The sequence below is a fragment of the Bombus bifarius genome, unplaced genomic scaffold, assembly GCF_011952205.1.
Source record: "Bombus bifarius isolate JDL3187 unplaced genomic scaffold, Bbif_JDL3187 scf7180000008213, whole genome shotgun sequence".
NCBI lineage: Eukaryota > Metazoa > Arthropoda > Insecta > Hymenoptera > Apidae > Bombus > Bombus bifarius.
In genome coordinates this window covers 1909611-1930868 of record NW_022884516.1, presented here as the reverse complement: position 1 = coordinate 1930868, position 21258 = coordinate 1909611, and the positions used below count along the sequence as shown (strand labels likewise).

The window sequence follows — 21258 nt, the reverse complement described above, 5'->3', positions numbered from 1 at the left end:
CAATCAGATCGTTGCTACAGGCTATGGACAATTGGTTAGAAGAAACATCAGTAGATATCACTGAGGGATTCGCGAGAGACGAATGAACGAAAGACAAGTGGTACAGAAAGAGGTCGTGGAAGAAACGGCCTTGAATCGAAGATATTTCGAAATGTATTACTTTTATTCTTTATTCGTTTCTTCTGTTTTACGCATTATGTATATATGTATATGTAATGCGCCTCTGGCATCTGCGAGTCGCGTTGTTATTGCGGGATATAAAGGAGCAGGGGAATTCACGGCTGATCGCTCTGTGAATCGACGGCGACCGAGCCGTCAGTCAGCCAGGAAATTCCATCGTCGGTGAAAAAATCGCGACAACTATGGGTCGGTTGTAGTTGCTGCTTCTGTCACGATATATGTATTTTTCTCCTGTAAGTTCGCTTTATTCCGAATCAACAATTTTCGATGAAAAATAACTTTGACGTATTGAAAAAAAAATAAAGGTGTTACGCGAAATTAGTTAGAAATATAACGCGATTATCACACAAGTACACATTCGCGGTCTGCAATTCAAAAATGGGCACTCGGTTTATCGATGGTGAATATTTATAATGAAATTAACAATGTCATCGGTTCGCGTTTACGCTTAGCGGCACCGTGTATAATCACGTTGCAAATTTTGATTCAAACCCCTGCTTCCATCAATTCCCGTTTTTCCAATGTGTACGTATCTGCATTTACATATAAATATGATCGCATACCTCTTGCGACGATTCCATCAGTCCCAACATTGCGCGCTACATATACGAACAAAATGCATAAATTAAACTGGTTTCGTTATGTACGACTATTTCTATAGACAGTTTACATTAAGAGCGCGTAAGAGAGAATTCAAATGGACTGCACGTGTCTTCTTTTTTTTATGATTTTTAACAAAAATACGATAACAAACTTATTTGTTATAAGAGAAAGTGTTCATTCTGCGTGTAAGATATCGATATCCAAATCTAACATTTTCTCAAGCGATACCCTCCCTAAATGTTTATTCAATGATTTTTCACGCGAACAGATTCACGCATAAACACGCCGCAAGGGTGAATTTTCCGGAAAGCGCAGCTGCGATGAAGGGTGAGGAACAGTATATTTACACATGTAATCGTTCCCTGATTTATGGGCGCTGAGAAGGGAAGCAGGGGTTTTTAACGCCCCACTTTCAAACTTGGTCATCTATATAGTACTGCAGATTAATCATCGGAAACTATGGTGACACCTTTATTTTTATCTTATTTTAACACCCTTCGATCTTACGATCATCGCACCTACCAACCTATTTATGCCATATATAAACAGAAATTGTATTTCGAATTTCAATTTTTTTTTTTTTTTTTTTGCATTAGACGATCTTGGTGTTAGTCAAAAGTTAAGAAAATTCATCGAGTACTTTTACTTTCAACGTAACCGTTGTTGCTCTTGTTCCGCGTGCGATGACTCTGAACGGTTCCCTTCCGGGAAGAGCGTCAGTAGAACATAAAGAGATTTTATAGAATGTACACGATCTCCATAGGATTTAATGGTGTTGATGCACGTGAAACAAAATGTCACGGAACATTACACTCTCTTCCGGTTCATCTGGCCGATAGCTTTGTCCATGCATAAACCGTTGTCTCTTTCCACCTCCTGTCCCGCCTTTCCTCTTCCTCTTCTGTCTGTCTTCTGAACATGGTTGCTGGCCTTTGAAATCTATTTTCATTGTATGTAATAGCTTTTTGATGCCGGAGCTCAATGCGACGAAGCACGCCGAGTGCATCGTTCGGTTATTGCGGTGCATTGATTTCTGAAAGGCTGACTACGTTAGCCTGATGCACAGCTCGTACAGTACAGACCGGGAACTCGTCTTCGATGTTATCCATTTCGCAGATTGCGAGACAAAATAAAGGGAACGCGTTCCGTGCGAAATACTCGGTTTCTCTCTGCTTCTTTAGCCGATAATGCCCGCCAAGCATTTACCGTGGAAAACTTCGCGCGACCTTCGACCTTCTTGAACCGTACTTACGCTTTTACGAAGAAGCTATTGAAATGTTTTTCCTATTTTACCGTTTTTTATGCAATCCTGTATGACAAACCGCTTCTTCCACGACCGATGTGACCTCCGCAACGTGTAACTGCCGTGTAAAAGTAAATAAAGTATCTTATTCAGGTATTTTTAGGTAATGCGTGCAACACATCTTTTAATCGTTTCCAAACGATGTTGCGCATTGTCTAAACGATTTTTAAAAGACGAACAGAAATTTTGCGAGATAAGGTAGCAAAGGGCAAGACGGAGATATAGCTGGACGGAAAAGGAGTCGTAAACCGGCCCTGTTTCGGTCGAACGAAATTATCGTTGTAAAGTTACTATCTAACGAATTTATGAAACGCTACACCGTCGAGTCCCGATTTAATAACCGCACACTCCTCTGTTCGTCTCTGCTTCTCCATAGTAAATTTTCGCTCGCGTGTAGCTCGCGACCTGTGACAGAAGGAAGGGAGGGCGGGAGAGACGGTGCAGGCACGAGGGAAAGACAGCGAGTTCGAAAGACGGTAAAAGGTGGAAAATGTTGGTAGAAGGAAAGAAGAGCCATTCGACAAAACCGAAGGAATTCGTTTCCTCCACTTTTTCTCGTTGACTCTCTTTCAGATCTTACTCCTGATCCTTGAAAGGAGATATCGTCGCTTAGCCTTTTCCTGTCGGTGTCCTCTCGTAGACCCTCCCGGGGTTATTTCCGACCTACAAAGGTTTGTCTATGCCGCGTGGAGTAAGGTCGAGGTATCGTCGAAGGATACAAATGCCGGCAGATGTTACTTGGTGAAAAATTCCTAGCTCAACCGAGTCGGGCGAGCGCAATTTATTCTTATAGGTGACTCGTCGAACTCGCGGTGGTCGAGTATTTCAAACGTCCGCTTTTCATTTTGCCAGCTACTAGATGGATGCATTTTAACGACGTGATCATTTTACGAAAATACGTTAGATCTCCATCCTCTTGCCTTTTTCCTGCCTCGCTCCTCGTCTCTGTCTGTTCGCCTCATTTTTCCTTGCCGGGAAAAATCATTCCCATTCGGGGAATATTCGCGCGAAGATGTAACGAATATTTCAGCGAAAACGCGGTTGCGAACAGGGAGGATCAACTCGTGGAGGATTTTTATTCGTGTGTTCGTGAAACGGGAAGTCGAGCTGGGAACGGCATGAAAATCTTGACGTTAATCGCGTCGGGTATGTGTACGCACTCCAGGTGATATTCTCTCAGTGGCGGACATTTATTGCTCTCTAGGTAATGCTTTTCCCTAGGCCGTAAACAGGTCATAATTTACGGATCCGCTTCGACTCTAGATTCTGCAAGAATAATTGCTGGAACATGATATTATTACAGCGCGCGGCTTCGTTCGTCTCTCGTGCAATTTCCCGTGAACTTTGACGCATAACGTAATTCACGACGAGCCGTACTTCGTCACTGTTTGAGGTTTTCATTAGACATTTCAGACTTTTAAGGTTCGGCTTATACGCTTCCTCTATTTCCAATATACGTGTTTTAATGGCATTTAATTGCTTTGCATAAATTTGTACATAATACACGCATTTTGCTGACGATCTTCTCTACCACTCATCGCTCGTCTTTTTGGAGATGGTTTTTACATTTGCGTTAGATTTTCATACAGATGGAATTCATTTTTACATTTTTCATTTTTACAAATATCAAGGTGTCGAACGGCGGGTTTGCTCTACCAACAACTATCTTTTGAGCGAGTACCTGCCACGAGTGGCATCCAACCTGTGGTCAGTTAGTGGTTACTAGCGGTCACTTTCTCCAAAATCGTTCCTGGTGAACTACCTGACTATCGTGGACGGTTCTGTGGCATTTTCTCTTCCAGTTCCAACTACTTTTATGGCCAGTGTCTATCCCAGATCAGTGATCGGAAATAATCTCTCGTCCCACGAAGGTTTTCTCCATCGGCAATGCCTCATTGACATCGCTATTTTTCTCGTGATGAAATTGCGACCCAGACAAATTTCAACGTTTAAAGAAGCAGTCTGAATTACATAGAAAATCTAATAATTCGTAACAGCCGACACAGAGGAAATTGTTGGTTATTCGAGGATCGGTGTAACAGCCTGGTCTTCAAATGCTTTGAAATGCACGCTAATACGAAAGATTGGCAATTCTTCTGAAAAATCCTCTTACAAAACGAGGTACGGTTAACGTTCCGTTTTTACGAACTCTACCAGCTACTTATAATTCCGAGACAGATCCGTATATGTGTACATTATACACGTGATACGAGTAACGAGCATACAAAGTGCTTAACACGGTTTACCGGCGCACAAAGGTTGTCCGCATCCGACAACTTAAGACGTACTCGTATCTCGAAGACGTGCTTTCGTTGATTCCACTTTTCGTTTCTTTCCGTGTTTTGTTTCACCGTTGTCTACCGTAACTCGTGTTCTCAACCACGCGCAAACGTCATTTGCGGACGTGCTTTTGCACGGCCGCGAGTACGACACATCCGTACACTCTTTCTCTACACGGTTTCGAAAAACGCGTGTCCGTGCACGGTGTGCACACACGTATTCGAATGTGTAAGGTCGCGCGTGTGCGTGCGTGTACGAAGCGATGCGCGCGTGTTCGTTACGTACGCGAGGACGACGACCACACGACGACGTCGACGTCGACGTCGACGTCGACTACGCGTCTGTTTCCATGGTTACCGTAGACGTGGGACCAGGGCCGTACGCCTTCAACCCCACTTCGATGATGATGTGCGGTACGGAGGATCGAGAGGGGTTGTCGAGGAAGGGGCTGGCCGCAGGCGAATTAAGAGTTCGAAAAGCTTCCATCTCTCCACCCTGCCCACCCTTCCGATCTCTTCTTCCCTCGCTTTCACTGCTTTTCTCCTTTATTTATTCTGCCCTAATCACGAGCCTCCGAGTAGCTTTCTCGCGTAGCTTGTCGTCTCTTGACAAAAAATCCTGATTACATAATTCCCCCGACATCAATTTCATTCTAGTCAACGGAATTCCCAGGAGAATCGCATTCAACCGATGGGGTTGTGGCCAGGGGTTTACTTTCTTAATGATCGGTCGATACGTTATTTATTCGACGCTTTAATTTACCGATTTTTCCGCCCAACGCGTGGGATGCTCGCGTATGCGATTCGTTCCGTTTTTCAGTTTTTCCTTGTTGTCGTAAATATAGCAGGTAGCCGTGCCTTTGGCGCTGCGAACATTGAATAATTTTTGCCATATTTTTTGGTTCCATCTCTCTTGTCGTTTTTTGCCGTTTGAACAATTCTTTAGAGCACAGTAGGAACAAAGTATTCCTTTATGGATGAAATTCTGCGGAAACAGGATTTTAATGTCTCGTAATTAAACTTTAAGCAACAAATCTCGAAACGAAGAGTAACCGTAGTATCCGCCAAGCGAAACGCGCGTTTCTTTTCAGTCGCGAGAACAACGAGCGTTTCGTACGTTGTAATTCGACAAATTATTGCTGAATACGAATTCCATCATCACGTTCTAATTACTAATTACGTTTTCACAAGCGAGAGGCAACTTTCGCAGGATACGTGTAATCAAACGAAAATTACGATTAATGCGACCGGCACCGATGGCTCTCGGAAGTCGCGATGGCTTTTGGGAATCGAATCGTGGAGGGATGCCACAACTTGGAATAGGGTTGCAAACACGCGAGATTGGATATTAGACGGTAAGCGTGTTGATTAGTACACGAAACGTTCTTATTTAGCGTCGGTTGATGAAAGTGTTCGATAAAGTAGCAATTTAGATAGCTCGATGACTCTTAAATCACTTATGAGCTCGCCAATCTGTCAGGAACGCGCTGTGATAATGAATCGTCATTACATCGCTTTTTACGCCCCTTGTCTATTCGTCGTCGTTTTTGCAATCATCGTCTATTGTTCTGCGAACACGCAGACAGTATCGCGTACAGTTCGCGTCGTCACGAATCGCGTCGCGATTCATCGAATTTATCGAACCAGAATCTACCGTGTGTATTCTTCCTCGCTTGCATTTCGAGCGAGCCACGGATTTACATCGGGAAATGGTTTTTCTTTCTTTCTTTTTTTTTTTTTTTGTTTTTTTAAATTATATCCGGGAACAAATGTTTAGCAGTGATTTAAGGGTGGTTCGTGCGACACCAGAGACAACAGGACTTTAGGGTGAGGGGGGGATGAAAGAGGGTGAACGAAGCGCGAGAGAGGTACAGACTGGTAGGGTGGAAAGAGAAAGCACGTGGCGGTAAGTGTCAGTTCTTTTGTGAGCATATAATACATCATCGATGCGGCGAGGGCTTTTAAGCTGTCCTGAAAATACCAGCCGGCTGTACGAGTTATTAATGTCCCAGCTCCTTATAAAGTACTCAATTTTCGTTCTGTACGGAAGAGAAATATTAGTCGTAATACGGGTACCGCCGCAACGAAACGCTGCAGTATATCAGACCCGGGGTGAAAATTACAGCACCGACGAAGATGTTAATATCGGTGAACTTTATCGTCCACACGCCGGAACTAGGTACACGAGACACGGGGGCACACACTGTTTTGACAAAAGGATACACCATCGAAGTTTATCGCGAGCTTTGCAAAACGGCTCGACGTATACGCTGGATTCGCGTGTTTCGCCTTTCATCGAATATATCGCGTAAATCACTGACTCCGGACCATCTGTGTAAAGGCTAACTTAATCGATTACCGACGTATCTTGTTCGATCATCGGGCGATTATTGAATCTAAGACAGATCGAACATCGTCCCTTTATATCAGGTCGTAGCGAAAGTTTCGTCCTTCGCTGTACGTACAACTGGAAATTAATTTTTACTGCAAGTTCGCGTTCGTTTATTTATGATATTTCGTACCATGCGGCTCGTTGGATCAAAGTCAAACCGAACGATTAAATTAAATTAGAACAAGACCAAGGAAAAGTTACGTCGCTTGCCGCGTTATCCTCCAACTTTCTCAATGTAATTCTGATCGCCGCTGTAACGCAGGGTATCGCGCAAAATTTTTCGATTATCCGTGCTTTTCGTCTTTTAATAGCAATCGAATATACATATCTCTAAGGATCGTTCTATTAACATTTTTTTTTCAATTGCAATGAAAATAATAGCAAGCATCCTACCGTTCGTTCGTAAAACGTTTTTTTATGACTCTTTTACGGTAGCGTACCTCTACTCGATTATGTTCTTCGATTCGAAGAATTCGAATTCTCTATAGTATTATATCGTTCTATGCAGCGTACGGTATCTCGGTCAAATATATTTCATCGTCTCTATTGTCTTGGATCGTGATTTCCTAATTTTGTTTTCAGTAGCGTACTGTCTTGCCAACTGGTCTTTTTAATACTCGCTAGACGATAATTCCAGCTCGCAAGAACAACGAGACGACAGTCGAAGGAATTTATGCAGCGACCAACGATTTATCCAATATCGTAGAATACGATTATGAGAACGGTAAGCAGGCAGTTCCATTTTCTACAACGAGCCGCGCTTATCAATGGTGACGCGATTTCTACGAATCATTCACAAAGAGGCCACGATCTTCGCAAGTTTATGCGAATGTATCTTTAAAGCTTCGTCCACGGTTTTGTATCCTCACGTATCGCCCTTTCACTACGATCCTGAATATTGAAATCACCGAACAATGAGCGAGACATACACTTTAGGCAAACTTTTTATCGCGAGGACTTCTCTCGGCTTCGTGTTCGGTTCCCTTTCGTACCTTTGGTTCTTCGGAACGGCTTGTTTATAGAAACCTGTGGATACCGCAAAATAGAAAATAGTTCCCCAGAGGCAACGGTATACTTTTTTCCTACAGACGTGATTGGAGTCGAGTTCTCCGGCTTGTTTCCATCGTTCCTCGATCGCGTAAAAAAATGTCTTCTATCTGGAAACTTCTTTCGAGGAAAGAAATCTCTCGTAATTTTTTAACGGCGAGTTCGTCTCTGTCCTTTGTTCGAATTTGAATGGCTCCCGAGCTTAATTTCGAACGATCCTCCTCGTTTCATCCTCTGCCTCGAACAGCTAATTAAGAAGTTTACGAAGATTTAATTATCTTCAGTTATATATAATGCGGAGTACATTCAGAGCGCGCGCTTTTGTTTTTTTGAAATAATTGCGGAAACATTTACCCTTATACGTCAGCCGTTTCTTGTTTCCCTATTCGCATTCTCTCCGGGTACTAAACAACACGCATTAGACAACATAAAGTACGATATACGGTAAGTGGTATACCATAGCTCGTCATAAACCAAACAATTATCTTCTACGTAGTTGGATGTTATTCAAAATAAACGGTTGAGTGTATGTAGGTATTACAGGGTAACTGCAGGATGGAGATATCGTCGTTGAAATTTATTTCTCCGCGGGTCTAATCCTACTAACGAGTATCGATTTTTAAATCGAGCAGTATTTCTAAAAAAAAAAAAAAAAAAAGGGCGTCAGCTTCTTCGGAATAGTACGCGGCCACGAGTTACGACGAACCACGTTGCAACAAACGCTTTCAAGCCCATCCCTCTGGCGCCACTCGAACATCCCCCTGTTATTTCCACGACAACGTTAGGTCACGGTATCGCTAATATAATTACACATTCGTGCTATTCCCACTGACAACGCAATTGCGACGATGCTTTCACGGTTGATACGAAAGATGCTTCGCAAGGAAAGAAAAAAAGACGACGCGTCGGCGTAACGTCGCGCACGTTCGCGGGGCATATCTCGAGCGGGTCTGACGTTTTCCGTTCGAAGGGTTTCCTCGATGCATGAGGGATGGTAATCGTTGTCGTTGGTGGGAAAGAAGGGAAGAAACTAGACGGACGCGTGAAACAGCATCGTCGTCCGTAACGAGGTGTATTTTCTTGGCCGCATGTGCTTCTGTGTAGATCCGGAGTTGGTGGTGACGCGCGTGCCTGAATTCGACTGGATTCGACTGCGCGCGTAAAGGCGCGAGCGCGCAGCCGACCAGCGGCTGGGGTGGCAATGCTTTCGATAGTGGGGGACATCCTTGTGGCTTGGGTGGGGACGGCGGCTCAGGGGAAAACTGCGAGTGCTGGAGCACGCGGGTTGCCGAGAGACAGGGGTCGGCTCGATGGGTAGGGGGTAGGGGTAGCTCTGAATCCCTCGAAACTCCAACGATGCTCTCTCTCTCGACGACTCAGTTCCGAAAGCAGAGCCAGAGCCGAGAGTACACTCGAGGCGTGTTCGTACCGCGTACCGCGTCGAGCTTTTCCATCTGCTCCAGTCGTCGTCGTCGTCGTCGTTTCGTTTCGTTTCCTCTCGTGCACACGCGAACTCCATATATCTGATTTAATTCTCGATCGCGCGGCGGTCCGAGGATCGAGGAAACGTCGCGCGAACGACGGTGTTCCTCTACTTTCTAATTTCGCGAGTCGCTGTCCTCGAGGGGTGCTCGCACAAGGGATTTGAAAACGAAGTCTCGTCCCGGTACGTCACGACGCTTGGAACGTTCGACTTTGTTTAAATTTTTTTAGCATTCAGGAGGGAAGCGTTTAGAGACGCTCGGTTTGAGTAGCAGCCTCGCGAACAGCGGAAAAGGATCGAGTGCAGCGATGTTTCTGAAAGGATTTAGAAGGGCGAAAAGGGTCACGAATGTGTCTGGAAAGCGGATGGCTGTAAAAGAGTGAACGTGCAGCTGAAACCGCTGGCTTGGTGGTCTTTTTCGAGCAACAAAGCACTGGCCCTCTTTCTGTCTCTCTCTCTCTCTCTTTCTCTGTTCCCTCTCTGTCTCGCTCTGCCTCTCGCTGTCTCTTTCTCTTTTTTTCTCTCCATCGTTTTCAGGAATTCCGCTCTTGCCGGTGACAACGAAAGAGCTCGTCGATCGACTTTGCCGGGCACGTGTGTGCGTGGGCGTGATGATATTTGAACTCTCGAAGCCGTCAAAAGCCGGGCCCTTTAGCGGCCTGCGCTTTTGTTCCGAGTACACGTACTCGCGACAGGCATCTGGCATTTAATGGAGATGATCGTCGTTTTCCTTTGTCACCGAGTGGACGCGTTTATTTAATATCTAACGCCGTCGAAAGGCCACGTGTCTTCACTACCTTGCTCCATTTTATATTTATCGCGTTTTCGTCGTCCACTCCGTTTGCTTTCTCACCTCGAAACGCTCCGCGCCAGACATCATTTTTCGAAAGACCCATACACGACACGTGCTTCCGATGCACCTATATGCTCCTATATACAATTTCCTTTGTTCCTCGATCGACGTTGATGGCCCGCCAGGAATAATCGAAAGAAAAGTTCTTAGCGCGATGCAAACGCGTTAACGACTCGTGGGTATCGACGAACGACTATCTTTACGAGTGAGTTTCCTTTTTCTCTCGTCTTTTTCTCTAAGCGAAAGTTAATGGACTGTTTCTTCGACGGAAATCGAACAATTCGAGTGGTAGACGCGGTACACGAGGGTGTAAACCATCGGTACAAAGCGAACGCACGATGCATATGCACAAGGGATTTTGTGTTGCCAGCTTGCGGACCGATGATTAGAGCTGGGAATAAACCGATAGCAAGATATATGGCTTCCGCAAATGTGTTTCGCGAACTACTTTCCTTAGTTCGTTCTGTGTACATTGTTCCCATTCGACGACACAAATCTTGTAACATTCCGCGCCAATGTCTTTTATTCGTTCCTCTTTTCCTCTCTCGTTTTTCATCTCGGTCTTTGAACCAGCGCGGCCATGATAAATTAAACCATGTCGATTTATTAATTCGAGAACGCACAACATGTTGTATAATTGGCGTATAAATAGACAGGTAACGCGGTGACAGTTCGTATTTCACCACTGTCAGCTGGCTCTTTAATTTCGTCGAGCTGAATCGACGCGTTCGAGAATGCGCGTTACCGGGAAATTTTTAATTAACAACCGACCCTTCGAATTTGCGCGACATATGCTCCAACATCGAATCGGCTAAAATACGAACGATTCACGGTTACGATCAATTTTAAAAGGTCATACGTTTTCACGAAGCACGCGGCTGATTTATGCCGTGTCCTAAATACGTGATTCGTTTGAATCGTTCGCGACGAACCGGTTGACTTCGTTTCACCAAGGCGACGATATCGTTTCTCTTCTTCGATCGCGCGTAAATCATCGTTCTCGAGAGAGTAAACGTTAAGTGACTCGCACGGCCCATTAAGTTCCTCCGTGGTTCGATATTATTTTCTGCTACGTACGTCGACAACATTGTCGTCTATCTATTTCCACGGGTAAAAAGTAGCTGAAATCGTGCTCGATATTCGACTATTAACGACCAACGATAAGTTTAAAATTCACGCGTTCGTTCGATGTAACTCTACCTCCGCGGAGATGTTCGGCGCTTTCGAAAAGTTCGTTCAAACGACAGGATCGAATCGCCAGACAGTTCGCGTTAGCTGTCACGAATAAATTCGGCATCGGATGATCGAGCCGCTCTATCGTATCCAGAATCGTGCACCGGTTCTTCGATTTAAGTTACATCACCTACAACGGCGCTTTAGTGCCAAAGTTTAACAAGTCCGTTCCGTCGACGTTCCGCCTGAGGAGATTCAACCCGGGCTCCTAAACTCCGATAATTGGCTGGGCACTATGCATTCAGTGAAATTGCATCGGCTGCTTTGATGGTCGTAAAGAATTCTCGTACAAAGAAACCCGAGCGATTCTTTTTATCCGTTCGAATTGAATCCATACTCGGTACTTAATTGCAAACAGACGACGAGGAAGTACAGAGATAGGGGCTGGCTCTTTGGAGTTCGAGCAGGAATTCTTCGGAGAATTCTTCGGAGAATTCTTCGGAGAGGGCAAACGGAAAAAGGAAGAAGATGAGAGAGAGAGAGAGAGAGTCGCGATTACTTAAGCAGAGTCACCGTGAATCGGTGTAAAATTATCTTATCTAGTTGGGTGTATCGAATATTGCAGAGATCGCGGAACGACGATGGTGTCCATGGAGAGTGGAGATCGGCTGCGTTTGGTCTTGAATTCGACGACGGGACACCGATGAAGCAGGAGGATCGTGCGACGAAGTGACGAATCGGTTAAACGTCCGAGTCGGTTTCGGTGTAAACAGGAGGCACGAGAGCTTCGCGAGTTACGATGCGCGTGAAAAGTTGACGACGCCATGTGACGCGAGTAAAACCTCTGGGATTCTGGTGCGACAGCATAGTTGCACTGATGCTGGATTGTACGACGTGGTCGTCGCTCGAGTGGTTCCTTTGCCACTGGATGACAGCCGGATGTTTGCCAAGTGACAGTGCTATCCTCGAGAGTTAAACTGGAAAAGGACCAGTCGTTTGTGATCGAGTCACGGTGCTTCGGTGAGGATTACTGCGAACGATAGAAAATCAGTAGTGATGCCGTGATGGGCTACAGCTCGGGATCGTTCTTTCTGGCTACGCTCCTTGTGGGTGGATTACTCTACGTCGTCTTGTTTTGCGAAACGTCCCACGCAACCAGTGAGTAATTTAATGTAATTTAAATGATAATGTGGTATACGATTAATTTCGTCTAGACGCGAAATCGTATTCGTATTTCGTATTCGTTTAACGAGCAGTCAAGGCAGTATGAGATTCGACGAGCGGCTTTATCGAGATTCGACAAACGCTATTCGACGTGCGTCGTGGGAACGGTTTTACGAGTTCTAAATTGATGTAGGTCAATATTTTCGTAACGCGAAAATACGTTCGCGGTGGATGAAATGATCGAAGGAAAAGACGAACTTGATAACAGGCTCTCGCACGGCAAAAGGCGAGGACTATCGGTTGACCATGGAGCCGACTTTATCTCGCCGCGTATTTTCAATGATAATACCGTTTATTGTTATAAAAACCATGCGTAACGCTTTCTTCGCTTTCAGACTAAACATCGTACCGACACGCTCCAAGCATTCGAGAAACTTTATTTTCTATGTAAGCTTCCTCTTGCCGAACTTGGAATCTCTTTTCAATCGGAACATCGATTGTTTCGCATAATATCTCGACTTCGCGGCCGAGCGTAAACACGCGACGATCGTCCACGTTTAACGATGCACAAAAATGAAACTTCCAATTTCTTTTTATTTTTTCTTTTTATTCGATATTCCAGCAAAACACGTTTAATCGCGTCTAGAATATCAGTGGAACTTTTTCCCTCGTTGATCCCGATCGTTCCGAAACGACTTTTAAAGCGACAATAAAAACGCGCGCGCTCTGTTTATGATACTACTTGATCGTAGAAAATATAGGCTTCTAGGAAAATAGTAAAAGATATCGCGGCAAGGTGGAAGGATAAGGGTGGAAACGAACGCGGAAGAATAAGATGGTGGGAGAAGGCGAGGACGCAACGAGACACAACGAAACGAAACGTGATGAAATGGCCTGTTTAGCTGGGATATACGCGACGCATCGTGAAAAGGCAGCAACGATACAACGGAATATAACCCCCTTCTCTTGTGCTGGCTTGTCGTATCCAGCCTGCACGAGGCTGGTGGACCGACAAGGGTAGAAGAGAGTGAGAGGGAGAGAGAGAGAGAGAGAGAGAGAGAGAGAGAGTAAGAGCAAAGAGGGCGTGAACGGGGTGCGGTGGTTTGGCTCAAAGGACGTTGAAGCCAGAATGGGATGCGGACGTTGTCACGGTGGGTGTGAGATGGCTGATATTCTCTTGTTTTCCTTTTCTCTTTCCTTCCCCCTCTTCGTTTTTCCTCCTTTTTTTTTGTCAAGGAGAATTCTCTCTCTATCCTTTTTTTCGTCTTCGCTTTAGTTTTTTTCGTCCGGTTCCACCGTGTAGACGACTAATGTTCCCTCAGCGCACTTGTCCTTGTTCATTTCGTCGACGTAGCGGACAGTCGGAGTAAACGCAGACGAATAGTATTATAATTATTCCCATGGTACCGAGTCGCCTTTGTAGCTTTTATCGCGAGTTCGCTATAATTTCCATATCGATGTAGTTATTCCCTACAATATTTCTAATTTATAGGATAGAAGAGCATCGTTTGGAACGATATCTTTCCTGTTTCCTGTCTGTTGATTCGTTATAAAAATTAATATTAATAATAACAAGTTCAACGTACAATTTATACCTGTCTTTTATATCTCACGCTTCTTCCTCTTTCTTAAAGCTCGAGCTTTACGAGGGAAATACGCGTGTCTTACGAGTCTGATCGTCTGTTTACACGTAGAAATATACTCGGAAAGATACCAGCCAACCGACAATTAAATTTCATTGTAAATAGAACGTTTCCCGGTATTATCAACGCGCGTCAAGTTTCTAGTTTTACGAACGTGTTCGTATCGTCTAAAACATCGATTCCGTTCTCTCCTTCGTTTCGCCTTTTGTTCATCCTATTTGCAGCAGCGCACGTTCGAGCAGACGCAAACGTTAAATGATGTCACAGTTATTTTCATAAAACGGAATGGCCACATTTACATCATTTTCTAGCGTGTTCTGTATTATTATTTCCAATGTCGCCCGACCACGGTGTGCTTCTGCGTTCTTGAAAAATGTTTGTGGACAGTTTCTTTTCACATCAGTCCTTTGCATTCTGTCTGAGCAACGCATCTCTTTCTCGTTCTTTTCTTGTTTCCCAACTTCCCCTCTAGAATTTCCTCTATCCTCCTCCACGAGCGTAATAACTATTCTTATTTGCCGGCGAATCTTGTTTGTTCTCTTTCTTCCTTTCTCTTCGTTCTTCTTTCTGCTGGCGTTCTTCCGCGCATATTCTCAGGATGTTGAATGGGTTTCTGAAGGGCACTCGAGTCCACGTTCGTCTAACTTTTTGGGTCAGTTTCGGCTATCACCGTTTGCTACAACAGATGCTTCAATAAAAGTTCTCAAGCCCCTTTTCTCGGTGTCGTTACCTGAACGCACCTGCGATCCCGTACTTCTTTTTTCTTTTTCCCTCGATCCATTGACTTTCCATGAGATTGATGATGCTTTACCTGGCGACTTCGTTCTGTAGTCATTCTCTCTCTTTCTCTCTCTCTCTCTCTCTGTCTCTGTCCGGCCGGAGAAAATCGTTCCTTTTATCCGTGGAAATTCAAGAACGAAACGGAAGTAGCGAGAGGTAAAACAGTTTTTCGAGCGAGCATTCGAGTAGGGAAAAATGAATCCGTTGGAAAACAATAACGATAACGGTACCGAGAGGCCCGCGTGTACCGATAATACATCACATCGGTCGCCCGATGAAAAATGGCTTCACGTAGAAACAATTTCCTGTAAAATATTATGGATCTAATAAACTCGAAGCTTTGTCCTCTCAATTTATCGGGGCTCCATCCGAGCTCGGACTGGTTCGATGGCGCGCGCCAGCAAACATTTTACACCGCTCTTGCGACGGATACAACGGCAGATTAATCAAATTGTGAACCTTTTTTTCCTCTCCTTGTTTCTTTCGCGAATGTAACGACCGAATCGGGTCCTGCGGTTGTCAGCCCCCGTCGAATTACGAAATTATCGACCGGCACATTTTGCCTTGCTCCCGTGTCTGGCTTGTTTCGTTTTATTGGCGTTTGCTCGTTTCAGCGTGAACACCGATATTACGCATTAGAGATTACGTGCTGCCATGCCTGCGAACTGGACTGTCGGCGCGTTCGTTTCGCAAAACCATCGGGCTGCATTCAATCGATACAACTGCGCTTCCATGGAATTATGAGCATTGCCCTGGCATCGGGCTTTTATTTGTTTTCAAGATTTATTTCGAAAATCCCGTCGCTTCGAGTGCATTATACGTACACGCGACGGCATTATGTTGCATCAATCGTATCGTCTGTTTCGCGCGGGTATCGCCGATTGTCAACGGAACTTCCGACTTCGGAGATGTATCACGCGCCTCCAGCATTCGGGTTTAATGAGATTCGACTAACGCGAAGAAATGTGACGAATCGATCGTTCGGATCAAACGAGGAGGAACGCGCGCTCTCGAACGTTGACAAATCTTTCTACGCATTTATTAACACGATCTTCTCGCACGATAATTTATCAGCTAATAACGTTAATAAATTCCCGACTTACAGATCGTAGTTTATAGACTTTTTCTTCTTTTTTTTTTTTTTCATTCATCTTACAATTTTGCGTGGAATACGATAATCGGACGATTTGTAACTTTAGATTATATTTCGTTTGATTTATTACTAATCTCGTTAGAGGAGAATCTACCAGCATCGGCAGGTAATTTCTGATTCGTAACTTGTACAATTTTTGTTCTCATCGCGTTAGTTCAGTCGCGCTAAAGGATTCAGTTCCACTCGATTCTCTTTGTTTTCGTTTTCGTCTCGACGATTTCGTGTCGCTTTAATGGAAGAGAGCGATTTAATTATCCGGACGCGTGTAACATTTGTAAGATCCATAAGTTAAATCCTGTCGACCTCGTAGCGCACTGATGCAGGCGAATGGAAAACAAAAAAGCTAATGCTTGTCATCCCGTTGAGATAATTAATATCCATTTGAGCCAATAAGCTGCAAGTCACTGCTGCAAGCTGCAAGTATGTAGGAACGCTCGATTCATCTTTCGCTTCTTCTCCCGGGCATTTCCACGCTGCAATCTCTGTTGCGTGTAACACACGCTTATACAGAATTTTCGTCTACGCAATCATTATGCAGACGCAATAAAGTACATTGAATGCTTTTCACGAAATTAATTACAATAGCTCAGTTAACGATGGAAACTCGCAGTACCGTGAAACGTATTGTGTCACGATGCACGATGAAGTCAAACGTGCTTAATTAGCATCTAGATTACGCATGTTGGTGCGTCAAACATTTTATTTTACAGAATAACGACAGTTCTTCTAATTAATATATCTCTCGTTTATTTACTTTCACAAGAATAAAGCATATTTCGGGCTACAACTATGGCAAGGTTGGTATTCGACAGAGTATTATCCCTCGCGTACCATTGAAATTCGCAGCGATAATTTTGATAAATTACGTCTTCTGCTCTCTATACATTCGATATTAAATTTCGCTTTGCAATTTCGTAATGACAAACTGTTAGAGCTTTAAAAGTGCGTCTATTGCCGCGGGCAAGCATTCGCGTACACGTTGCTGAATCATTCGGGTGTAAAGGCGTTAACGGTCAAGAATCGAACTGGCGCACACTTCGAAACACGAGTGTCACGCGTCGAATTTGTCGCTGGGTTCTCGCCACCCATCCTTTTAAATATCTTTGCGTCAGCGTTGGCAACAGTGGCATTCCCAGACTGTTTGCCATACCGATAAAAGCAGTGTATCTTGTGGATGCCAAGGAAAAGTGCCTTTAGACAGCCGAGGGAATCTACCTCGAGAAAAAAGTACGATAGGTATTCCGGACAGACGAGTCGATAAAACGCGTATTGCCGAAGATTTATCAATTCGTTTAGCGAATAAACGTTGAATCAGAAATCTTTGATTCGCGTGGAACGCGGAATCCAACGTTCTTACGTCGAGCTTCTGATCAAGGAGAAGGATCAAGGTTCGATGTTGCAGCTTATACCTTCCACGCGATTACCAACGAATCAGGACGAATGCGAGGAGGAAGCTGCGTCTGTTCTCGATGTTGACGATCCGTTCGATAAGACCAGTTTTAAAGGATTCGTCGACGAGAAGGTGGATTCTGCGGTGACGGTTTCTAATTTTTCCGCTTGTTACCGGATAGCTGTTATCGCGTTATTAATGACGTTTCCCGCCATCTTCGTATCAAACCCTAGTTTGAGCGTGAAGTTACAGCGAACGTCTTCATTGGAAACGACGGCTGATCCGATCATTTATTTTACGGGACGACTCATTTCTCGTACATTACACCTACCAAAGATTTATGTATTTTCGAGGATAGAACTGTACTATCTGCTTTATGACTCGGCAGATGAGCGAAATGGCTTCCCACCCTCGCGCTACCACCATCCCCATCCTCATCCTATGTACTCCCAAAGGAGTCCTTTCTGGCAACGACCGCTGTGCCGCTAAAGCATCGACAACTTTTAATGCTCCCTTTTGATTTCCTGTTCTCTCTGTGACGTTCCTTCGCTGTCACCGGCTTCGCCTTTCTTTTTTCCAGCCTGCCTTTTTTAATTGGTTTACGTAGTTGATCGTATCCGGGTCTCAACTATAGAGGGAGCATCCCGGCAGACGCTAGCAACAAAACGACGTTTAATTTGCCGAGATCTGTTCGCGAACACGGCGAATAATAATGCTTCCGTGTCTGATAGATCGTGTCCGCCGAGTATCGGAATTTTTCACTTCGGTTAAGACACAATTTCAGCGTAACGAACGTGCTATACGTTCGACGAGGAATTGATGGAATACGCTTCTGTCGTCCTAGTTAGTCGGGACTAGGTTTCGTGTTCGGCTCGTCATTTCTGCTGACACTCACAAACCTCGAGCACGGTTCGATTCGAGATGCAGTGATTGATGTAACGATCGTTTTATCTTCGTCTTTTTGTTGACGAACACGCCCGGCATTTCGAGGCTTCGACGAAGGCCCGGGCACGTGCAGCGGGTCTGACAAATCCCACGGTAACTCCAGTACTAAACAACTAACTAGTAATATAGAGAAAGATTATTAGCCCTTTGTACGCGTTACAGCGAAATTAAACGATTAGCCTCGCTTCAACGTACGAGTCTCTAGATCGCGACGTTTCACGTAAACCGCAAAGATTTCATCGGAATTAACGTTACTTTGTAAAAATACGGGATAAAGATAGCGGCGGTACGAGATAGATTTAGGCGAAAGTACAAGATAAAGATCGATCGCGCGGAATCATCCCGACTAACAACGTTACGTACGCGGATCCATCCCAAACGTTACGTGTTTGAAATCTACGGCAGAAGTGGTTGATATCTGATGAAATAAACGATCGTATCCACGGTAATCCGACGCGTTCATGGAAACCGTGGAATCTTCCAGGGAACGTTTACAAAGGCGCCTCTTAGCGGTAATTTTCGCAGAATACTCGATAAGATCCGACGAGAGCAGGCAGAGGTACGCGCGCTAATAAAATAGCCACTTTTGATCCTTTGATCCGCGATTTCGATGGGTGCAAATTCCGGGGAGTCCTTAAACTGTGCGAAAATTCTTGCCACCGTTCGTTCGTCCCTAGTCTTTTATCTTGAATCTTTCATGAAGATGCAACGGTCCGCGAATGGTCGAACGGATACGTCGATGCGCATCCGGACCGTGATAAGCAAGTTCCTCTGTCATCCATATCGTGTCGGAGCTGCTACGTTCCGGTGCATCAAGATAGGAGTAAATATTGGATCGACGACGATCGTTTCCTTCGATCCTTTCCTCTCTGGGGCTTTGCCATTCCCTCCCGTATTATGTACGATGAAACCGCATCGATCGAACTGCGCCACGTTCGAACGTGGGGGCATTATCTGACGGTAATGATGGCGCGTGCATGAATCGACGAAGAGACAAAAGAGGGAGACGAAGAACAGGCAGGAGAACGTAACCGGACAGAAACGGACCATCGCATTATCGTTGCATTCACGCTCGGACAAACCCGTTGAATCGTTATGGATAAGCTATTGATAGAAGAGAAAATGGTTAGTAACGTAGCAGCTCCCCTTCTCGCTTGTCTCTTTCTATCTTTCTTTCTCTGTCTTTGTCAGCACCCTCTCTGTTCCGATCCTAGCCAACGGAAATTCGTATATTTTGACGTCATCACCACGAACAACCCCGACCGGTCCATTTGTAAAATGCTACGCGCTAGAATATTTCGTCGGGAATGTTTCGGACGAAATCGAATCGGTAACAGCATTGCACCATTCCGTCGAAACGATTTAGCGTAGCCGGTTGAAAAGCTTCAGCCTCGATTTGTTTCGCCCAAGTCAAACACTCTGTTTTCCATTGGAAGGTTTAAAAACCGGTGTAATAAAACTCGCGCGTGTTTTCCTTTCTTTCTCTTCCTCCCGCCTTCTCTTTTTAGTTTTGTATTTTCCCGCTGTCTTTTCGTTTCTGCTTCTTCCTTTTTTTTTTTAGACGCGTCCCTATTAATATTCGCGATAACGTTCGAAATAACGTTCGCGTTATCCAGCGTTACATCGTGTCGGTCGTTTCACATTGCGCGCAACACGATCCTCCGTTAGCGAATATTTAAAGCCGATTTGACGACGACTCGCGTCCGACTTGTCCGTGTCTCCCGCTGCGAGGTTATCGTACGACAGAGACAAAAATACGTGTAGACGTAAAACCTGATTTACGTGCCGCATTTAGCGCAGGAACGCGTCGCGAATAACTTAGGGGAGAACTGTAAAACGACATCCGAAGAAACATTTCGTCGCGCGCCTGTCTTCGACCTCTCTATATCTTTGCGTTCTTTGAGTTCTCCGAGGCTCGAGATTCGTCGGAGAAGAGCGAGCGGATTGCCTTTTAAAAACTATCGCTCGAGCCGCATCGGGTGTGTCACGGTGCACCGATTGACTGGCTTTCGGGGTCGAGAATACGTCTAATGGACTGTTTCCGGTAATGCGATTGACTTTAATTACGACCCTCGAAGGAGAAAAAAGAAGCGACGCGCCTTGGGTAGTGCGGGCTATTAAGTTTAATGGCCGCGCTAGGGAGAGTACAACGAGACATTAAAAATAATTGGTTAGAAAAGCTGCGCTGTCTTCATGGAGCTCGACCTATCACCATCAGGATGCGTCAACACGAAACAGGTGGGAATCGCATAGACTCGATGAACAAGCAGCCGGACATCGATCAAGCCGTAGCCTTCTCCACGGTTCAATTACGCGTTTCATTCGTCCTGATCATTTGCGTATTCATTCGCCGATCGAAGATCGTTTTTAATCTGACGCTCCACTCGCCGTTATTCGCCGGACACTCTGTGTACTCGTTATCGCGTTAACTCGTTATTGCGTGGAGCTCGTTGTTCCATCTGATCGTGAATTTTAACACGACCAGGGGCGAATAAATTTTGTATGAAAGTGCGCGACCGCGTACGAACGTGTACGCGCACTCGCGCGATCCACGATATAACTTTCACTCGATGTTCCGCGGCCGAGTATTTTCCTTGAGAGGAAAATAAACGCCGGGTCGCGGCGCATAGCGCGACACAATCGAGCTGCGAAACTGTAACGAATTTCCGGTGAAACGCGACGCATAATGCACCCGATACGATGACGTTTGCACAATCGTTTAAATAACACCCTCGGCTACATTTAGCGGCTACATACTTGACGATAAATAACATTTGTACTCGCTACCGATTCTCGACGGTCGGCCGTTCACATCGTTTATTTTTGATTAATTGGAAAGCTCGCGTCACCGTCACGTGTTGCCAAACACC

The 21258-nt window shown here is 45.0% G+C and overlaps 1 protein-coding gene across 1 annotated transcript in view; it reads left to right on the top strand.

Moving 5' to 3' along the window:
* The first annotated feature begins 8723 nt into the window (after window positions 1–8723).
* LOC117210973 (B-cell receptor CD22) overlaps window positions 8724–21258 on the top strand; it is a 314738-nt gene continuing 302203 nt past the window's right edge. The window contains exons 1-2 of the mRNA XM_033454474.1: window positions 8724–9470; window positions 11939–12471. Of these exons, the coding sequence (XP_033310365.1) occupies window positions 12378–12471 (94 nt within the window). The 5' untranslated portion in view covers window positions 8724–9470; window positions 11939–12377. The remainder of the gene's footprint in view (window positions 9471–11938; window positions 12472–21258) is intronic.